Source organism: Pteropus vampyrus, unplaced genomic scaffold (genome assembly GCF_000151845.1).
Source record: "Pteropus vampyrus isolate Shadow unplaced genomic scaffold, Pvam_2.0 Scaffold85, whole genome shotgun sequence".
Classification (NCBI taxonomy): domain Eukaryota; kingdom Metazoa; phylum Chordata; class Mammalia; order Chiroptera; family Pteropodidae; genus Pteropus; species Pteropus vampyrus.
In genome coordinates this window covers 110,934-133,838 of record NW_011888866.1, presented here as the reverse complement: position 1 = coordinate 133,838, position 22,905 = coordinate 110,934, and the positions used below count along the sequence as shown (strand labels likewise).

The 22,905-nt window shown below is 37.8% G+C and overlaps 1 protein-coding gene across 2 annotated transcripts in view; it reads right to left on the bottom strand.

The window, feature by feature from the left end:
* The window catches only part of INTS14 (integrator complex subunit 14), a 28,551-nt gene extending 5,913 nt beyond the window's left edge, over window positions 1–22,638 (bottom strand). The window contains exons 1-10 of one of the 2 annotated variants that reach the window (XM_011363315.2): window positions 22,502–22,638; window positions 18,719–19,002; window positions 17,302–17,409; window positions 14,383–14,538; window positions 13,545–13,663; window positions 12,963–13,105; window positions 11,217–11,309; window positions 9,353–9,497; window positions 7,915–8,048; window positions 71–189 (exon numbers count right to left, since the gene is read on the bottom strand). In XM_011363315.2, the coding sequence (XP_011361617.1) occupies window positions 71–189; window positions 7,915–8,048; window positions 9,353–9,497; window positions 11,217–11,309; window positions 12,963–13,105; window positions 13,545–13,663; window positions 14,383–14,538; window positions 17,302–17,409; window positions 18,719–18,940 (1,239 nt within the window). In that variant the 5' untranslated portion in view covers window positions 18,941–19,002; window positions 22,502–22,638. Of the gene's footprint in view, window positions 1–70; window positions 190–7,914; window positions 8,049–9,352; window positions 9,498–11,216; window positions 11,310–12,962; window positions 13,106–13,544; window positions 13,664–14,382; window positions 14,539–17,301; window positions 17,410–18,718; window positions 19,003–21,764; window positions 22,201–22,501 lie in introns of those variants that run through there. The other variant, XM_023532498.1, reaches the window with a different exon arrangement.
* Window positions 22,639–22,905: the final 267 nt, after the last annotated feature.

The following is a 22,905-nucleotide window of genomic DNA, read 5'->3' as shown; positions in this document are numbered from 1 at the left end:
AAATGTCTGCCTGCCTGTCAAAATCCTTCCTCCTGTCCCTAGTGGAAAGCAATGTGAATAGTAATGTTACCTGCAGGCCACTGGGTTTGATCCAGACAGTCACATTCTGGGCATAACTGCGTTTGTTTTTGGGCTGCAGGGGGAATGGGCTCTTATTGTCATCTTCACCATAAGGGTTTTCTTTAGCATCTTAAAAGAAAAAGACATTCTTGAAATGACATCTGGCAAAACACAATCAATTACATTTCCAATTAGGCTAGAAGCTCTTTGAATTATTCAATCGTCCACATCCTGATACTTCCCTGATTAAGACAATCCATTAACTTTAGTCAGGTTGGGGAACTTGCTCTCAATAGAAAGCTACTGATGGAGGAGACCAAATAATCATCCAAGGTTCATGTAAGTAAAACATAACTTAATGTTTTTAAAGAAAGAAGCTTCTTTTATCTGTTTTATAAATTAAAGTCAGAGAGGATAAAACTAATACAATAATACTAAAGTACTATTTTAAAAATATATAAGTACATACACTGCAGTTCTATAAGGTTTAGCCCAGCACTCTCCAACAGAACTTTCTGTGATGATAAAAAGGCCACCACTAGACCAAGTGGCCACTGAACACTTGACATGTGGCTACTGTGACTGAGGAACTAAATTTTAAATTTTACTTAATTAAATTAAATTTAAATAGCCTCATGTGGCCAGTGGCTACTGGATTAGACAGCATAGGTCTAGGCACTGAGAAAATTAAAAAGAAAAATTATATATGGCCAAATTAAGGAAAAGGGCAAGGAGAAAAATACTTTTTGTTGAAACATACGCCACCTTATTACAGCTTATTAGGTTATTGCTTCCAAAGAATTAAAGCCATGTTAGTTTTATAGCCACATGGATAAACAAGGGTTTTTCTACTGGCTTCTTGAGCCAATGAAACTCTGGCACAAACTTATAAAGCATATTAACATCTATTGTCTTATTTTATCCTTATTATTACACCTTCTGGAGTAGACAGGGTGGAAATCATTTTCCCAAGTTAGGGAGCTTAAATCCCAAATGTTCATGTTGAAAACTGGAATTAGCCCAGTTTTACTAACTGAACCAGAAGCTTTCTAACCCCAATTTAGTCAGTAATTTAAATGCTTTACACTGGCCCCACACTACATCTGTCAGTCCCTCTTCCCGACCCCTCCAAAAAATACTGACCCAGCTTTCCAGACATATTTCCATGAATACTTGTCTCTGTATAAACATTTTCAATAAGGCCAAGATCCCAACAATCCTTTCCCATGCAACATGCTTATTTCCAACTTACCTGCCACTATTTGTTATTTTCCCTGCCTGAAATGCAATCCTTTCCTCATTCATTTATTCCCTCACTAACTTATTCATTCATTATTTATAGTAAGACCCCAGTGCGTAGCAAGCTAGGAGTATGGCTACAGAAGATATTTTTCTGGCCCCAAGAAACTTAGAAAGAATGTTTATTAAATTCCAACTGTGTGCCAAACAACTTCTCTCCTTACAGCAACACTAGAGGGTAAATATTATTAGTTCTATTAAAGATGAAGAAACTGAAGTTCAGAGGGGTTGGACCTTCACAGATTTCACAGTGACTCAGGTGGGCCTGGTCCCAATGACACTTTTTCAATCACTCAACAGTGCCATCTCTCACCTACCCATATTTACTTACATTCTAAGTCAAGATACTACCTTACCTTCTCTATAAAGTTGTCCCAACTTTTTCTGGCAGACAGTAATTTCTCTAGATCTTTCTATCCTACAGTTCTCATTATTAGTACTAAACATTTCAACATGTAATCATAGCCTATTTTGTACTGCCTGTTTGGAACCTGTATGTGGTAACTGGCTTACCAGACAGAAAATACTGCATTTGTGAAAAAATAACAGGAGGCTCTTGGAAATAAGAAATCTGACAGCAGAAATAAATAAACACAGTTGCAAGATAGAGTTGAAGATAACCTCACAGAAGGTAGAACAAAAATTAAAAAATAGAAAAATGGTAGAAGAAAATCACATACACACAAATCATAAACATAGGTTCTGGAAAGGGAGAACAGAGAATTTAGAGAGGGGAAAATCAAAGACATAATTCATGTTCCCAGGAATGAAGAATATGAATTGCCAGATGGAATGGCCTACTGAGTGCCCAGCACAATAAATGAAGAGAACAACGACGACATACATCATTCTAAAAATCCAGAACACCAGTGGCACAAAGAAGAACCTCAAGGAGTGCAGAGAACAGATTAGAGTGAAAGCACAGAGAGCCAGCATGGTACAAGACTCAGTAGCAACACTAGAAGCCAGAAGAAACAACAGACAATGTTTCAAAACTCAAAGGGAAAATGATTCCCAACCTAGACCTCAATATTTCAACCAAACTCTGTCAATCTAGTGTAAGGGATGAAGTACAGATATTTCCAAATATGCAAGATTTCAAACATTTACTTCTTATGTATCCTTTTCTCAGGAGGATTCATGATATCAGAGATCCATAGGAAAGAAGTGAAGAGAACTAGGCAAAAGGCTGAGAAAACAACCAGTCCATTTATGAAACGAGGAAAGGAGATGACTCTAAGGAAAAAAAAACCTGACAAAAATATCTGAAGAGTGTATTTTACTTAGGTAGGAATTAGCTATAGCTACACAGAAAACAACAAAGGAAAAAAAAAAAGAAAGAAAAGTACAGAAAGTAGAGGAAGGCTGGCTGCCCAGCTCTTTTCCTGGAGTCTCTAAGGAACCTCAGTGTCTTTCCAATATATGCTTTCTTTTTAATTGAAGTTAGAATACATTTATGTTGCCTGTTAGGAAAAAGGAAAAAATCTAATAAAAAAAAAGTAACTGGGGCAGGGGACAAAGAGTTGCAAAACAAAGGAAATGTAACTTGGTATACCACATGGCTTAGTTGTAAATAACATTTACATCATCTAACAAGTACAGAATACTGATTTAACAACAACAACAACAAAACCCCACTATAACCACATTGGAAGGATAGAGGAAGGGAAAAATGTGCTTCTTGGGTGGATGGGTAGGCATGGTGGTGGTAAGAGAACTAAGTAGTCATCCTTAAGAAGTGAAAAAATGACAATTAAAATTTTAAAAAAGTCAAGAAATAGCTACATACTTACATTCTTTAGAAATGTAAGCAAATACCAAAAGAAACAATTAAAAGTTAAAAGTAGTTTTCTCTAGGAACAGAATTAGAAGTAGGAGGGATAAGAATAAACAATGGTACTATTTTGCATACTTTGCTTTGATTAAAAAAATAAATGATAGATGGTCACGGGGAGTGGAGCACAGAATCAGGGAATGCAGTCAGGTAATGACTATGTGTAGAGCCAGAGGGGAGATAGAGTAATCAGGGGGACCGTTTCATAAACTATGTAAATGCCTAACCAATGTACTGTATACTTATAACTAATAGTAAAAAACAAACAAAAATAAATGGATTTTATAAATATAAAAAAAAGTAGGCTCTACCATTATTATGTGCCTACTGTGTTAGGCTCTTTTTACACACTGCCTCAATAAATTCTCTCCACAACCCTCTAAAGTAGGTTTTATTATCAATTTTTACTTGTTACCATAATGGCAATCTCAACCTCATAAGACTGTTGTGAGAATGAAATGATACATTTCATTGTGTCTAGCACAGTGCCTAGTACAAAAATTAAATCCAATAAAATGTTAGCTCTTACTATCCTCACTGAAAAGAACAGACCCTGAGGGAGAAAAAAAAAACAAATATAAGGCAGAAAAACAGCAATTCAATTTGAATGAAGAATATATATACCAAGCCAAGTATTGCTAGGTTGGAAGCCAGACAGAAAGGAATTTGAAGCTACTGTCTTAGATTACAGAAAGGCATCTGTGGTGAAAACAATCACAATAGTCTCAGTCATGGGTCGGCAAACTTTCTGTAAAGGGCCAGAGAGTAAATATTTTAGGCTTTGTGGGTGATACGGTCTCTGTTCTAATTATTCAACTCTGCCACTGAAGCAAGAGAGCAGCTATAGAGAATATGGAAAAAGGATGAGGGATGAGTGTGCCTGTGTAATAAAACTTTACCTACAAAACAGGCAGTGGGCTAATATGGCCTGCAGGCCAGGCCAGTTAGCTGATCTCTGAGCTAAGTAAACGGTAAAGAAGCCACAGCAAGGCAAGAGCAGTGAGAACGAAAAGGTAGAAGAATGTAGGAACACTAGAGAGAGACTAGATGAAGGTGTGGAATCTCCATCCTAACACACACAACTTCCTCTGACCTGTGTTCTCCTCGAATTACTGCCCTAATTCTCTTCTCTTGGTGGCCAATCTTGTCATCTTCATTTTCTCATTTCTAACTCATTCCTCAACCTGTCTCCTGGCTAACCATCTACTGAAGCTACTCTTATAATAATACCATCAATAACCTGTCAAGATCAAATGATTCTTGATTCATAGTGTCCTCTTCTTTCCTCTGGGTTTCTAGTCCTTTCTAAACCTCTTTAATCATTTAAATTCTACAGTGTCTTCAGATTAAGTTCTCAAAGTGCTAATCCTCCTGTGGGCCTTCCTTCAAAGAAGACAGAATCCTCATGTGACTCAGAAACTTTTTTTCAAATCGTGAACTCATCTTCAGAGGGAATTAGTTTTTTTTCTGTAGAAGTCCTTTTGCCCTGGGTTGTAGAGGTATTCCTAGAGTCATTACTTTAGCTTCTGGAGGATGCACCAAGGGTTTCATCACTTCAGAACCAGTTTTTGTACTGTCTGGTTTTAGAAGTCTGCACTTCAGATAGTGTCAATCTGCATGGTACAGGACTTGGACTTCAATTTCTCATGGGAAACTTTTAAATTTCTTTATATCTAGAAAAGCAGGTAGAAACAATCAGAATTTTTATCATCCTCTGACTGAAAGGGTAGACATACATTTCCAGCTTTACTCAGAGATGTCAGTTCCTTGTCTTGTTTGGAACCAAAGACATGTCTCTGGTCCCTGTGTGAGCTTTAAAACCCCACTCCCTGGATCCTAACTCAGGAGCTGGCAAACTATGGCCTATTTCCTGTTTTGAGTTAATGGTTTTTATATTTTTAAATGACTGGGGAAAAAATCAAAAGAATAATATTTTATAACATATGAAAATTATATAAAATTCAAATTTTGGTGTCCATAAATAAATTTTTTTGGAATACAGTCATTCCCATTCATTTATGTATTGTGATACAATGGCAGAGTTCAGTAGTTATGACAGAGACCATATGGTCTGCAAAGTCTAAAGTATTTACTATCTGGCCCTCTGCTGAAAAAGTTTGCTGACCCTTGGCCTAGCTTCCAGGGCCTATGTTCTATCAAAATCTTCTCTAGGCTTCAATGGCAAAAGGCATGTGTGTAAGATATTGTAGGCCATGTCACCGTACTTCCTTCTTGAGTATCTATTTTCTTGGCTTCTGCAACATCACTTTCTACTACTTTTCCTCTCTTATCTGCCTATTCCTTCTCATTTTGCTCTACTAACGCCCTTTTCCGCTGTCCCTGGTAGGTGGCTCTTCCTAGGGGTCTGGTCCTTGGCTTTTTTCCTTAATCTATAAACTGTCCTGAGGCTAGGATTTTTTAAAGTGTGGTATGGATCACCTAGATTGTTATCACTGGGTAATATTAAAACTTCAAGTTTCTGGGCCTGAATCCAGACCTACTGAATTAGAATCTCTGTAGGTGGGGCCTAGGAAACAGAATTTTTACAAAGTTCTCCAGGTTTGTTTTTGTACACAAAAACTCAAATTTGTGAACCATTACTCTAAGTAATCTCCCACATTCTCACCATTTTAACTATGAGGGATATGCTTATAACTAAAAATTATATTTCTAACTCTGCCCTCTCTCCTGAACTCCAGACTCTTACAGAAATTGTCTCTAGGCACCTTCACCTAAATCTCATAAGCATAGACACGACATGCACAAAAGATGCTCTTCTCAAATCTACTCTTCTTCCTCTGTTCAGTTTCAATTAATAGTACCACCTTTTACCCTGCAGCCCAAGTCAGAATCCTGGGATCATTCTCAACTGTTCTCTTTCATTCTCCTGCCTAAACACTGTTGATTCTACCTCCTAAATATCTTTTACATGAATCCCGTCTTTTCTGTCCTCAGCCACTGCCCCTGTTCTGGTTCCCACCTTCGCATCTTCAGGACTATCAGACTTTAACTGCGGGACTTTATCTTTTCAAATTCACACTCCACAGTTGTCTTTCTAAATGCAAATTTACTATCTCTCACTTGAATTTTGTCCATATTACACAACTCCAGGGGCACCAATCCCAGAATACAAAGTCTCCTAACTGGTATCTCCACTGTTCTCATTACAGCTAGAAGGATGTGACCATATTACTACCCTTCAGTGGCTTCCCAGTACCTGCAGAATAGTCTCAGCTCTTCATATTTCAAACGAGGCCTGCCCTGCTCTAGCCACTGCCAACTTCTAAACCAGAGGTCCTCAACCCCCGGGGCCATGGACCGGTACTGGGTCATGGCCTATTAGGAACCAGGCTGCACAGCAGGAGGTGAGCGGCAGGCAGGTGAGTGAACCAATCCCTGGTGCCAAAAAGGTTGGGGATTCCTGCTCTAACCTACCATCTGGCCCTCCCATCCTTACACTTTGTGCTCCAGCGCTCCTTTCTTTAGTATAGGTGTTCCATTTGTCCAGGATGCCCTTTCTTCTTTCACTGGCTCAGCAAATTCCTCTTCCCCACCCCTGCCAAACTCAGCTAGGGTGTCACTCCTCTGTGAAGATTTTTCTGAGTCCTCTAGGCAGAGGTGATCATCCCCTCCTGTAGGCTGACTCTGCTCTTGTGTCAGTCTGTGTTTATTATTCCACTTTCCACTAGACTGAGCAACTCCTGCTAACTCTTGTATCCCATGGACCTGGTATAAAATAGGCTCCTTGGTAGATGTTCCTGAAATTGAAATGGGTCCAAATGAGTCAAGGATGACTCTACAGTTGGAGCCTGAGTACCTAAGAGTACAAAGGCATCCATCGGAAAGAAGAGAAAAAATAAAGAACAGTTTAGGAGGGAAAGGGTGAGAGTCAATGGTTTCTATAACAAACACACTGAGCTTGGGATTGGCAGAATATCCAGGTGGAGAGATCCAACTAGGAAGTGGGAATATAATATGTAAATTCCAGGAAGAGATCAAGCAGTACTAGAGTTATATATCTGGGGGAGTAGGAAGCATAACGGCTGATGAAATAACCGGGAGAGAGTAATAACACAAAGAAAGCAAAGAACAACATCTTGGGAATCATGAGGCAAGAAGAAAAGATGAGGAGAAAAAGAAAAGTTGCTAAAGAAAAAGGTAAGTATCAAGGGAATGCAATGTTGAGAAAGCCAAAGGAAAAGTTTTAATAAGGAAGGGGATTAAATTTTCTAGGAATGACTAGGAGTTACCTGGGTTGAAAATTACACTAAAAAAGTTTATGGAGAGCAGCTTTTCACTATAAGTGTTTATATGTACTTAAAGCAACCTTTTTGGCACTAGGGACCGGTGCTCCTATGAGAATCTAATGCCTGATGACCAGAGATGGAGCTGAGACAGTGATGCTAGTGCTGGGGAGCAGCTGCAAATACAGATGAAGCTTCGCTCACTTGCTCACTGCTCATCTCCTGCTGTGCGGCCCGGTCCCTAACAGGACATGGACCAGTACTGGTCTGCAGCCCAGGGGTTGAGGACCCCTGCCCTAACCTATACAGTTAAAAGTTCTAATATCAAACTCTTGGGGTTCTCCATGTACATATCTAGCATCAGAGACCACAGCACACTCATCAGGGCGATCACACAACTCTCTGCACAGTCAGAGCCATTTAGAATAGCAGAGAGAAAACAAAGTCGAGATAAATAAAATCTGATCTGGGTTATACCTGAAATAGGACCCAACTGTGCCATTTTCCCTAGCCATGGGAGAGGTTCTGGGCCAGGCTCAAAGAGAGACATCATGAGGTTTGATTTCTTCTTGCTGTCAGCTTGGGAGTAGAGCATTCCATGCCATTCAGGACTAGATAGAGAGAAGATGGAAAATCAGAAGAACATCAAGCCTGGGATTGTCAAGGTAAATAAGTCTAATCTGTGTTTTTCTCTTGAGCAACATAGGAATGTATTACTTTTACTAAAGCCAAATCCTAAACCTGAAAATGCATAATGCTGCTTCCTAATATTACCATTCCCCTGAGACATATTCTTATTCAATTATATAGATATGGAAATCAAAAGCAGTCTTAAAAGAGAAAAAAATCACAAGGGCAGCAAGTAGCTGCAGGTGGTGAGGAGTAATGGCTGCTACAGGTCTTTTCAGCTACAGCCTGAGTCATTCACAGCAGCACCAATACAGAAGCCCTTGCAACAAAGAGCACAAAGCCATCACCCAGCTCTGCTCATACTTCTCAAAGGGTCCCAGGTGATTCTCATATTCAGAGCTAGTACAAGTAGCTTGGGTACCAAGAAATACAGTAAACTAATACCTAATAAGAACTGCATTCTTCCTTTTGGAATATTAACTAAAGCAGAAATGGAGCCATGCTTCTTCTGAGGACTCCTAACCTCTTTATCTTCTATATCAGTCAACCCCAGGTAATGGCTAGAAGATGATCAGTCGCCTCTTCTTTCCTAACAGGTATTATAGAATGGGAAGCAGATAGTTTTGCAAGTGAATGTGGAAGCTAGAAGGGCTTTCCTCATAGGGAAGGAATATAGCAAAGTGGTTACAAGCATGGACTCTAGAGTCAGAATGCAAGGGTAAGAATCCTGGCTCTTTCATTTACCAGCTGAGTGACCTTGAGCAGGTTCCTTGACCTCTCTAAGCCTCAGTTTCCTTATCTATATAATGGTGATAATATTGATACCTTCTGTATAGTGTTGTTGTGAGGGATTAAATGAATTAATACACATAAAGTGCCTAGAGGAATGCCTGGCACACAGTAAAATGTTCAATGAATGACATCAGAATCTTTTTTCATTTAGTTCTACCTCCTCATTTTATAGTTTATGAATACTGCATAAGATCCGATAGCAAGTTAGTAGCATTGCTGTAACTGAACCCAAGTTTCCTAGATAGACTAAGAAAGAGGAAAACTAAGAAAAGATATAATATAAAAGCAATATAATTAATAGGCTCGCTCTGTACTTATTCTAGGGGATAATTTAAAGAGTTTAGAAGGTGATAGCAGGTGGGAAGGGTATGGCAGAGAAAGGAAAAAGGTGACAAGGACCCTTCTATTTTCTTTTCAGAAAAGTCTGGGAAATATTTCACTTTGTAAATTGATTTTCCCTTTCACTTAACCAAAGGTAAACAAAGTTTCTTACCCTAATTGAACTATCGCTACCATTCCTTCCACTTTTAGGCTGCCATGGAGCAGGACACAAAAGTTGGGTATCTTGCCTGCAATCTGATTGGCTGAATTTTCATCTTCATTATCATCAGTTATGCCAGTACCCACTTCATCGCCTTCTGTAAAAAGAAAACAGGTCAGACTGAGATTACTATAAAAATCCCAAACCCCAATTATACTCTTGGTTGTTTCTAGCTTTGGAAGGAAAATACATGGAGTTATAAAAGAATATGTAACAAGAAAAACTCATATTCCTGTCTTCCTACATCCACATAAAAATCAGTTTTCACATGTTATATGAATTCCATTTATATGAAACATCCAGAAGAAGCAAATCTATAGAGACAGAAAGGATATTAGTGGTTATCTGGGGCTGAGGGAGATGGAAGGCTAGGGGTTGATAGCTAAAGGGTTTCTTTTTGGGGTAGTGAAAATTCTAAAATTCGAATTCTCTGACTGTGGTAATGGTTGCACAACTCTGTAAATATACTAAAAACTAATTAATTGTACCCTTTAATTGGTGAAGTAAATGGTATTATACTTCAGTGAAGCTGCTATCCAAAAAAAAAAAAAAAAAATCAGCTTTCCACAATTTCTACCAGGACACTCAACTGGCTGCTCCCTGGGGGTTTCAGGCACCATTTAAACAGAACCATAGATTCAGAGATGTCAAGAACATTCTCAGCTGACAGCCTTCAGGCAGCACATGGATGGGCACCCCCCAAAGGTAAAAGGTGATTACTCCATAAACTTCTTGACTCTCCAACTCCAGTCTCTCATATATTCTTCTGACAAATAAATCTTCCTACAGTTAACTTCACTCTGGAACTGTCTGCTCAATTTCATTCAAAGACTTCCTCCTTCAATAGGAAGAATTTGCCCAGTTTAGCTTGACATTTAACAGCCCTTACAATATGGCCTCATTCTGCCTTCCCATACTTTTCTTTCCAGTTTCCTTACACAAACTCTTCATTTTCCCCACTTTTCTTGGCAATATATATGGGTATGCAAGAATCCTCCAACCAGGACCTTAGAAATAAGGAAAACCTGGTTATTATAAATATCAAGAACAATAAAGTAAATTAAAACACTACGATCACAATAAGCCATCTGTGAGAACATATTAAGATTCTATCTGTGAATGTGTGATTGCGGGTTAGAGAATACCCAACTCTCCAACTGACATAACTGGCATACATAAAATTTGATCATCACTCAGTGAGTAAAAACCTGATTAACTGTATACACTTCTTGGAGAAACCTGGTGAATATAAAGTGGAGGATCAGCCTAGAACAGAGAAATGAGAAGTGTAAAGTGCTAGAGACTAACATTCTTCAGAAAGATGTTGAATTTTGGGAGACATGACTTTATTCTGAAGTAATGAGCAGCACAAAAGGCTAGATTCATCTATTCATTCAACAGTATTTTCTGAATATCTACTATGTGCTAGGCACTGGAACAGAACAAATGTAAATTCTCTCCCTTATGAAGCTATATTTGACTCCACATTTATCAGGCAACCTTTGAGGACAACCTGGGCTTTTTCAGCAGAGCTCTGGATAAGGGACTAAGCATTCTCATCTCTAAAGAGGACTTCCACTATAAATTAACAAAACAAAACACAGTAACTATGTGTCAAGATATTTTCCGTAGTGTAAAGTGGCAAAACTAGTTTTCTAGTATATTAGGCAACCTTCCATTTTTAAAAATCTGGTCCAATCCTGTAACCATTCCTTTCCCCCAAATTCTGCAAAATGAGCTATCCTACTAACATTTAAAAATAACTTTAGACAATAAGATGCTTCATATGTATCACGAGAATAGGAAGAGAACTCACCTTTGTTAAGTGCTATAGGTAGGACCAGATGTCTGGACAGAACTGGGGGACTTGAAATATCAGCTATATCAATAAATCCCACTATTTCCAAATCTGAAAAGGAATCAACATAGAACTAATTAGTGCTATAGAAAAGTACATAATTTTCTATGTGCTAGATTTCACAAACACAATGTTTAATTCAAGTAGGGAATTCAAATATGATGACTAGGGAGGTTATTAGAAGCTTCTTTGGATAACTCTAATAAATTTATATTTAGGAAGCTGAGGAAATAAGGATAATTGTTTTTTATTTAATGAATTTAAGTTATATGACAAATAGCTTAGACTTTATTTTTATGAGGCCAGGTCCCCAGCCAAAGCAAAAGCTTAAAAGGTCAAATCCCTCTATAATCAGGGATGTTCAGGCCACCAGGGAGCGTCATAGTCAAACACTTCCTCAACAACTCCAAGTAGCCATCCTTGGAGGATAAAGCCATTGTATTAAAAATGTTTCCCTGAGAAAGAAACACATTCTCTAAAAAACCAACATAGCAGTACAAACATGAAAATGATTTCTTTGTTTTATAGAAGCCTATTATTTATGACCAAAAATATTTGTTGAAAACCCAAAATAAGTAAAAAATAAAAGTTGTAACCCAAAGTACTTTTTAAAAGTTTTTGTGATTATATAAATAGTATAAAAACTTGGAAAACATTAAAATTGTAAAGCAGAAAAATAGTCGCTCATTATTCATCATTAAAGGAAACCACTATTAATACTTTATTGAATTGCTTTTCAATCTTTCTTCCAAGCATACACACACTGATATTCTCAAAACAATTTTTTAAAAATCAAGCTCATGGTGAGTACACTGTACTTCTAACATATCAGGAAATCTGCTTCTCAGATTAGCTGATTACTCAGCTAAAGAAAGTAATGAAATGAACATTTACTGTGCACTTAATCTGAATCATTTGTTGACTGAACAATTACTGAGTCAATATCTACTAAGCATCAGACACTATATTAGGCGATGGAGCAATGGTGCAATGCTGATGGTGCAATGGTGACTGAAACAATGAGGTTTAATATGTACCCGCAACTCAAGGAGTACACCCTCTAACAGGAGACAACTCTCCTCTCCACTATTCCTGTTACTTTTGACTCTTCACTTCGCCAATCTCAGCGAAGCACAGAACCAGCAACATGAACCAGGTAAAAACCATGGCACATAGCTTTATTTTAGTTATAATATAAGCAACAGGGCTAGAGAGGTACAGTATATCAGAGCTGAGACTTTAGAGACCATCAATCACCTAGAGATTCCATTCATGTAGCCAATAAGAACAAGGGGAAGTGAGTTGTCCAGGATCATACAAGAGTCACACAGCCAAGTCTATCCTTCATATACGACCTCAATATTATGATGCTAATTAATCTTAGTATCTATTAAGAAGTACTTCAAGGACTTCAATGCTAATGAATCTGGCCATGATTTCCAACTCTAGTAATTTGTTGTTATAATTATCTAGGATTGGACATTTAACTCATGACCTCACCATCACCACAAAAGACCACTAATCTGCCACCTCTTAGGCAATGCATCCTCCCACCCAAAGTGTATAACTGATGACAACAGCACCCTAGTATTGGAATTTACATTTCTTTTCCACCCTCCTGGAGAGGGAAGAGTAAAAGTCAGAGGTTAGGAAAAAGTCAGGAAAACAGAAGAACTAAGAAGGAAATTAAAAAAAAAAAGTTACCTGTGTTAATGACTTTAGGGATAGGATCGATTTCCTCATCTACAACAAAAGGTTCTGGCCTGGGGAAGACTTGCACGTCAGCGGTTAGGTGGCCACACTTGAGAACAGCATGGAAAGGAGTATATGCCAAATCTATCAGTTTTCTAGAATATAATGATTAATTGTTATAGGAAGAATACTATGATACACATAATTTTCTTCAAGTAATTTTTTCAATATGCTAAGTTAGATTTCCTTTTGAGTTGACTCCAAAACGATGTGATCGTTTGTGAAATAGAACAAAATCTGACATTTTTTGGTGAGGCAATTTCAATTCTGAAAAGCCCCAAACCAAGTTAATCTCTCAAATTGCTTGAGTCACTATAAGGAAGTCAGTATCTATAGGCATTATAGATTTAGTCATGCTTAATTTAAAAGGGAATGAACTTTTAAAAATCACTACTACCAAGTATTTTATCCAAAAAAAGTACAACTTGGGGAAAATAAAATGACACAATTAGAAATAGTAAAATAGATTACTATTGCTGGCTATCAAATTATAATGGACTGTAAGAAGGCAAAAAACCTCAAGTATATACTCACCCAAACATAGACTGTACATTTTTCAAGCACAGGGGGCCATCAATAGTAAAAATCTGCCCTTCGCCATTGTTTAAGTCTATGAGACGTTCAAGGCAATCCAAGGAATCAGTGCTCTGAAGCTACAAAGCAAAACAGATGACCCCTTTAAAGTGGCATGAAATGCCATTTTATCAGCACATTGAGGTCATACCCATCACAAAAACACAGACAATAAATATAATAGATGAGTTTTTAACCATGTGCGAAGGAAAATATAACAATTTTGACTCAAGGTTACCAAAGAGGGATGTCATATAAAATGATACCAGTAGAGCTATGTCATTCAGAAGCAGTTCTGCAAAGATTCTCAGAGGTGACCATGGTAGGTATTTATACAATATCTTCCCTCCAAAGTGTTTCTAACATCTTTTGGTAAGTACCATTATTATCTACATTTTACAGATAGAAAATATGAAGTCAAGAAAGGTTTAATGTTCCTGAGTAAACGAAAAAATCAGGAAGCAAAGTTTAATAAAACATGCATCAGTCGTATTACTTTACCAAAAAAATCAAAGCACATTCCTGTAAACATTTCTGTGGGATGGACATGAAAATTCCTAAATGAGGGAAATATTTAACACCATCTCAGGAAACAGCTGGGGCAACACTCTGAACTTTCAAAGACATTGAGATCTTGAGTCTTTTCAAATACAATTAGTGACCAGCCTCAACTGAAACCAGTGGAGTTCAATGTTATAGTACATGCAATATGATACTCATGGAATATACACACTAAAAAATAACTGAGTTCTAAAATGTATCTAATCAAACTAAAAAGAACTTAGCTAAAAAGCATTACCTCCTCCAAATTTGCCATGCACATGATGTATAACTTAGATGGGAAAGGAAAAGGTAGTGGAAACCTGTTGCTCTCACTTCGTTGACTGTGTGTAGCTAGGGAATGCCGCAGTGACCCTCTACCAATGCCAAGACAGCCATCTGTCACCAGAACAACCTGTTTGCAAAAAGCAAGAGAAAGTTTGTATATAAAATAACATACTCATTTAAAGCAGTCTCATTTAGCAATGTTTTCATTTCTCTCTAATTGCATTTACACTGAAAAATCTACCTCTGCAGGGATACGAGCAATGTGTATAAATCTCAAAAAATTTGTGAAGTGAAAGATGATAGACACATTGTATGATTCTATTTATATGAAGTTCTAGAACAGATAAAACAAAGCTAAGATAAATCAAACAGGGGTTGTGGGGCATGGGGAAGACAGTGACTAGAAAGGAGCATAAGGAAACTGTGGTTATGGAAATGTTTTATGTCTTCACTGGAGCAGGGGTTATATAAGTGCATGTATGTGTCAACACTCAGTGAATTGTTTACTTAACATCTATGCATTTTACTGTATTTTATCTAATTAAACTTTTTTTTAAAAAGTACCTACCTATGAACACTTAAAAAAAAAAGGACAAAAACATTCATAACTCTTAGTTAATTATATTAAAGCTAGAATCCTATCTCTTATATAAGGAGGTGGCACCTAAGGCACTGATGTCAAAAATGGCACGAGGACCTATTTTACATGTGTTCCTAAGAAGTATCAGCACAGAAGTCTGAACTTTGATGACAAAGATGACAAACTCTACCCCTGGTCAAGTAGGATGACAATTGCTTTAAAAATGTGTTTATAAAAGCCATTTAACCATACAAGACCTTTAAAATGCACTCTTAACCTGCAATTTGAAAAAGCCTTCAAAATTACCAACGATAGACAGTAGTTAGAAAGCATTTTCTTTTCCTCATTGCTTCAAAGTGATCTTGTCGGAGGGCGCAGACTTTGCAAGCATTCCAGGGGAGGATTATTTTTGGTCTCCCTAGCCTATCCTACTAACGCGATAATAATAGACCATTAAGGCAGTATTAGGTGGTTGTTTTATGTGAAGTACCAAGGTTGGCACTTACTTCTAAAGCCCAAGAATGCTTAATGGAGGTCCCCTGGAGCAATGTCAATTTTGGGAAGACAGTCAATTGACTACAAGATAATTTCTCCTAGGTACCAATAATTGCTTTATAATAATTTCCTTCTGCCACTAGCTTCTTCAGATACTGTATGATAATGAAATATTTCATGTAATGTCAAAACGAGATAGATTTTACTCAGATAATGAAGACAGTCCAGCTGTCTAAAAAGTTGGTTAAAAAAATTCTATATTAAAACAAATCCATATGATAGTAACTAATTATAAAAACAATCACTAATAACTTTCACTTCTAGTCTAGTGTTTTAGACTGTTCACCCCAAAACTCATCAAGCAAGTCTCAGTGAATTCAGGCTCAGCCCCTTGCCCTCAGGATACAATACATCTCAAATTCAGGTTCTTCCTTTTTGCAAAGAAATAAAAAACATGAAAAGGCAGATGTCTTTCTGGTGCACATATTTTCTGAGATTCTTCTCTAAAACTACTGTGCTACCTACTAGCTTCCAGTTCAGTAAATATTGACAACAAAACTTTGTTTATTCAGTATATTGTTAGGAAATTAGATATTTTGTATGCTGACTTACTAAATAAACAATGTTTACAAAGTAAGGTGCCAAACATTTTTATTTCTTAAAAGAAATTGATCAAAAGGCATTTACTAGCTTTTTTAGTAAGTATCCACTAGTGATTTGATTTAACCTTTTAGTAGTAGCTCAGGATCTTCATTTATCCACAAGTTCATACTATACAAAAATGAGTAGTTTTATAATAAGAAAAAGCAACTTAAAAAATTTTAAGTTTACTGAGATAATTTACATACAATAAAATTCACTTTTTTAGTATATAGTTCTATGATTTCCAACAACTGCTTTCAATGATGTAACCACTTCTGCTTCATTTGAGTCAACTCCTACCCTTCCTTCACTCCCAGGCAACCATAATTTTATTTTTAATTAAAAAATAAATACCAGTGATGCCACTGACACTACTGAGGAATCCTATTTTTGACCCTGTAATACAAATCATACTCTTTGGCTCACTGCCTGTTTTTGTAAATAAAGTTTTACCAGAACACAGCCATGCCCATTTATTTACTTATTATCTATGGCTGCTTTCATGTTATGACACTGAAGCTGAGGAGTTGCCATAGATACCGGCAAAGCTTAAAATACAGAAAAAGTTTGCTGATTCCTGTTGTAGACTACGGTATTATGATTTTCCTTTTAGCAATCTTTTTTCTCCTTTAAAATACGCTACTACTTCTCAAAGTACCTGTGTATAGCAAACTTACAATTCTCTTTTTCTGCTACCACTCTGCTCTGATTTGATGCTCTAATGTGGATATACTGTGGATCCTAAGTAAAGAGCAACTGATTTTATGACATTCGTAACTCCTCACTTTTTAGATAACTCAGATAGTTGAGATGGTTAAAAGTCTGCTGAATAAATACTACATTGAGATAATGAAGATAGGCTATATTGTACTGATGTTTACAATTCTATCACTCAAAAAATTATAATCACCTCTTCCAGGGAATGATCTAAAATTCCACTATGAGCCCTTTGTGTTTTATACAAACAATACGAGTTTATAAGAAGTCAATTTACTAGGAGAATGCTTTCCATAAGGCATAATTGTGTTGCTTTTTGAGCGTATTAGTGCTGAATAGTATATAACGTAGTTTATGGAAATTACAATGCATGCTGTGCCAGAGCTTGAAGAAAGTCCAGGCACCTCAGTGGTTAATGTTTTTAACTTAGGGCAATGAAAAAGAACTGATCATTACCTGGCAAGGAATTGCACCACCCCATTCTTGCTGAACAATGTTGCAAACGCCAACTAATGCAGACTCCAAGCAGGTTTTATCATAATCATCCATATTACTTAGTGCTTCCTGATTGAATAAAAGATAAAACTGCTCATTATTCTTTACTGTTTTGTGATTAGAAAACAACATAAAAATTCAAAGCATGAATGTTACACAGGGGAAATTGTTTCTGAGAGCCCCTAAGCATAAGTTCTTAAAGGAAAACAGTAAAACAGACTTCCTCAACTATAAAAGATAACTAAAAGAGCTTCCCTTCATTCTGCCTCTTATGAGGTGAGACTGAACAGGACACTAAGTTTCTATCTTTAGAAGTGGACCTTAACAGAAATAATTAAAATAAAGAACTTTTGAACACATCACAAAAATGACAAATTTGAGTACTAACTATATCCTAAACACCATTCTAGGTATTTTCAGTACATTTAATCACAACACCCTATAGATTATTAATCTATTTTTAAAATGAAGAAACTAAGGTACAGAATGATTAGGTCACTTTCCCAGGTCTCATATCTAGAGGTGGCACAGTCTAAATCTGAACCCAGTCACTAACTCCAGGACTCCTGGTCTTAACAATTACTCTGCAGTATTTATACAGCAATTCTCTATTTCAGAACTGCTGAACATCCAAAATCCTTAGCTTACTCACTTATAAAAAAGGCAGTGCAACTTTAAAAAAAAGCTTTTGAGTCACTTAAAAATATGAGATAATAAAAGGAATGATTTAACAAAATTTTATTACTTATATTTAAAAAATCAAACTACATTGATCCTGAATTCCTCGACTGCCTAGCAATTATTAAACTACTCAATTTAATTCTAAAAACACTTAGTCTGCTCACTATGGGTAAGGCACTGTGCTAGGCCCTGATGGAAATATTAATGATTTAGAGGTGTTGTCAGAAAGTAAATTCTTGGGTATATCACAGATGACATCTTTGAAAGATAACATCTATCAACTGAGTTTTAAAAATTGTAATTCCTTGGCATCTGTAAATCAAAGGCTATTTGTTGGAGAGGAAATAGAATTTTGAATTACTCTAGAATAAGTTTTTATAAGAAAAGGCTATTTTTTATCTCCTCAAGTTTTATAGCAAAAGAAGTTAAGTGTTGAACCTAAAGATCCTAAACTGTAGGGAATGGGGCACTATATCCTGAGAGAATTCAAGAAAATCAAGAGTCAAAAAGGCAACAACCCAGTTCTAACTCATAGCTCTACCAAAAGGCATAAAACGTGCTGGTTGTGAATACTTGTTTTATAGCTATGCTTAGATACTTTGGCCACAGACTTATCAAAATATTCAGGACAATATGACACTTTTTCCTCCCTATAAATTTGAGCCCTGTACATACACTAACTCATTCCTTTTTGTACCTGTAGGGTGTTATAATCTCTTGTGAAGGGCACCATCAGTTCCCAGAGCGATGAAAAAACCACAAGGGCTGTAAACTCAAGTTTGTAATTTGTGGCCATGTGCTCAAACAGCATTGTCAAACCATGGGCTGCGAGGTGCTTGCGCTGATATTCCTCAGACCCCTCGACAGACACAGGTCGGGTCATGGAAAGGGACACATCCATTACCACTACTGTTGGCATGATGAAAATGATCCCAATGTTCCCAATCAGAATGCAGACAGACAGCTCTAAATAAAGAAATGCTGTAGAAAATAAATATGGTTAGGCTTGCAAGTCATGGAGAATAAAAAGTATTTTTTTCACCATAATTTTAACCAAATATTCCAGAAATAAGTAAAGGCAAACCCCATTTAAATTGAGGTGAGGGAAAACCTGCAGAGAATTCAGGAGGAGGGAAGCAAGCAGCTTACTTCATTATAAATACTTCTAGCATCACCCAATAAATGGCCATAAATCAAGGACCACCTTAAGTTATTTCAACTAAGAAAACATTAAACTAGTCCTTGAGTTTCATCTCTCCAACACTTAACTTACTAAAGAATATTTCTAGTTGTTATATGGTGGTGCTTTTTGACAATCAACCAGTCTTTTGGGGCATCATCACTATCTTAGTTGATACAACAGTATTTGCGCATTTAATTATCTTGTTGTTTGGTGTTTGTCTCTTTTTAAATTAAAATGAATGCAAAATATAAAAATGAAAGGGCTAGTAAAATCATAATCCAAATTAAAGAAAGCTGGAAGTCATTAAGCCTGACAAAAGCCACAGACTACTGCTAGCCTCAGTAGTACTCACTGAACGTAAACCAGGCCACAGGCCTTTAACTGTGAAGGAAAAGAACAAAATTAAAGAATATGTATGACAGCTGGCATTACCTCATGAAATTGTGTATAAAAGTCAAAATGTAGAAGAAATGGAGAAAACTAAGAGTTCTTTAAAATTATGGCTTGAAAATTAACATGAAGAAAACATTTCTGTGCTCAAAAAAAAAAAAGTTCACAGATACACAGACCTGCTCATGGGGACAAAGCTTGCTGCTAATCAATTATTAAGCAAATTATAGTTTATTGACACAATGAAATATCACAAAGCTATAAATAAAAGGAAAATAACACATATGTATATATCAGAAATATTTACATAAAGTATTAATAAAGGAAAAGGGATCACAGGATTGTATGTATACACTTCATAAAAATCATATTGAATTTATATAGAGAAGACTATGAATGGACATTAACAGGTTAGAAATTTAATGTGCACTAATTTCTTCTTTGGAACTTACTTCAAAACACTTAACAGTGGTCAGATTGTTTGTTTTAGTTGTTTCCATCTACAAATATGTGATATCCTAAAATTCCATTTGTAAATAGGCTATTGGGAACTCAGAACATATCGGTTCATGGAAGAATGTTATAAATAGGGCCAGGGACTCAGTCAAGTAGGAAAAGCCTTTTTACCACAAAACAATCTAAGATACAGTTCAAGTACAGTAATGCTTCATGTATCCAACATTAATAAAGATCAGACAGGAGACATACTCTCCAGACTTCTTAGAATTCCAAAATGTTTAGGCATTTTGATAGAAAACTACTGTGTATCTCTCCTCCATGCCTCCTTAAATACTGTGTGCTAAACATAACTCACACTCTTATGTTGACTTGGCATCACCAATCTAAACACCAGTACGGCCCAGCACACTGCTACCCTGATGTTTATACCAGCATTTCCCCAAGCATGTGCTGCAGAATACTGTTCTGGAGGCATCCTCCAAGAAAAATGAGTTCAGGCCTTATTAATTAAACTGAGAAGTTCTACAGCAAAGAATCCAGTTTAATTTGCCAACCCTGTGTTTCCCATTTAACTCTTTTCTACATAATGACTGTTAAAGTTCCATAAAACAAGAATGTTATATAACATACAAGAAAACAATGCCTTGTATTCAAGGGATCCAGCCTATTGTGCTGTGTTTTGGTGCCTCCTCTTTATAATTAATTTTTAGACCATCAACTTGTATTCCACTTTTCTCAGTAATCCTATGCAATTACTCTCCTTTCTAATTTGCTGCTTCTTGGCTACTATGAGCTAGAAAGCCGGATAAAGCTCATTAAAACTGTCCAAACAGGCTCTGAGAGCCTGTGGGTTTTAGTGTCAAATGCATGAGCTTAGGTGTATCAGCTTGGTACTATTTTATCTACTGTTTTTAAAAAAAAATTATTTACTTTCTGGAACAGCTGTGTTGTTCAAGTGAGGTCTTGTCCAATATTGGTTACATTAGACCAAATGCTCACTAAGGGCAGAGGCCATGTCAGATTTTGCCCACCAATGTCTCCTCAGAGCCTACCTATCACAGTAAATGGTACATAGTAAGTGCCTGACGAATGTTTGATAATGACTAATGAACTACCCCTAATCACCAGATATAACATTAATTCTTTGGCAAAATATATGATGAATTTTAACTCTGGACATCAGAAACACATTTCCTCCTCTCCTTTCCATTCAAGCAGAGAGACCGGGGACTCCTATGCCTCTGCCCATGTAGAGTTTATCCAGCTCCTATGGTAGTCTCATTCATACATAGAGGCCTTTATGTTATTGAAAGTTGGGGATCATATGGAGTAGTACTACCTTCACTTAGAAACAAAACAGATTTAGATCAGGTATAAGAAACCACGTTTGGCCCATAAAATCTGCTGTAACACTGGAATGGTTGACCATAGCTAACAGTCTTGACTTCTCTGCAGACAGCTCTAGAACTGGCTCTTTCTCCTGACTGATGCATTTGTATCCATCAGTAAACACACCTCTTTAACAATGGCAAAGGCATGGGAAACCAATTCAGTATTCAGGTTGTAAGCACAGAAGTAAAAAAGGGAACTGAATGTTCTCGAAGAATGGTTCACTCAAGCAGTCTAGGCCTGATAAAAGGAAATTCCTATCCACCACAGTCCAGCAATTTTGTGAGGGCAGGCTATGTTTCCCACTTGGGCTGATTCTCACCTGCAAGTCTTCCACGCCATCTTCACACCTTTCCCATAAGTACCGTTTCCATGCATTGCTTAAGACAACTAGGGGGTCTTCTCAATGAGTCTACTCCTGGGAATAAACCCTATCTAGCCGCTTGATCTGGCCTTAATGCCAAGTCTCCATCAGTACACATTTATAATTCCCTGAAGGTGACAATCACCTCATTCATAAAGCACTGATTCTCAGCAGTTTCACTCTCAAAGCATGATTCCACTCGAATTTCTAAGGGCCCGCCCATTCATGTTAGGGTCCTCATCAACCCTGAGATCTCCCAGTCAGCCTGACTTCCCTTGCCCTGATGAGTCCCTCCGGAGTTCTCAGAACTTCATCTTTAAACCGCCAGCCTAGAAATACAAAATTTCTCCGTTTGGATCGAAACTGGAGGTGTATTTTCACCTTGAAATCAGCAAAAAGACAAATGAGAAAGAGAGAGATCTGGAAGTCTCTTATGGGAGGAGGGGGCGCAGAGGGCCTGAGCAGGGGGCGAAATCATGGTTTTTACGCGGAACCGGCGACCCCCGAGCTCCAGGGAGCGGGGAGGCCGGGAGCTGGTCCCCGGAACTGGCGCCTCAGAGACCGTGCGGAGCGGCCACCGGGATGGCGGAAAAACCTGGCGCTGGCCTCGCCTCGTTTCCCACCCCTGACTCCTATTCCTGCAGGTCTAACAAGCAACGAAAGACAACCTGAGGCCCCTGGCCGCCCCTACTCACCCCGCGCCCATCGCCGGCACAGTCCGACCGCATAAACTTTCCGCTCGTGCACCACGACCGGAACTATAGGGCCGCGCGACAAAGGGAACCCGGCGCCGGGACTGCGCGCGGGGCTGAGGCGGGGCTTTAAGGACTGCATTGGGGTTGGGCTCTGGCTCCGCGGGGACGCTAAGGGGTGCACCCTTCTCAGTAACTGTCTACAGTAGTGTATTCGTAACGACCCCTTTCCACCCACACGTCTCCGATTTCACTGAGCCCGGGCTGTGTCCGCCCCTTCCCTTCCTCCGTCTCCATTCTCGGGCTCTTCCCCCATTTACCTTTGGCCTCTTGTCCACCTCCCTCCGTAACTCTGTGACCCCTTCACACGTTTGTCTCCTACTCACCTGGGCCCGTGGGTGCCAACA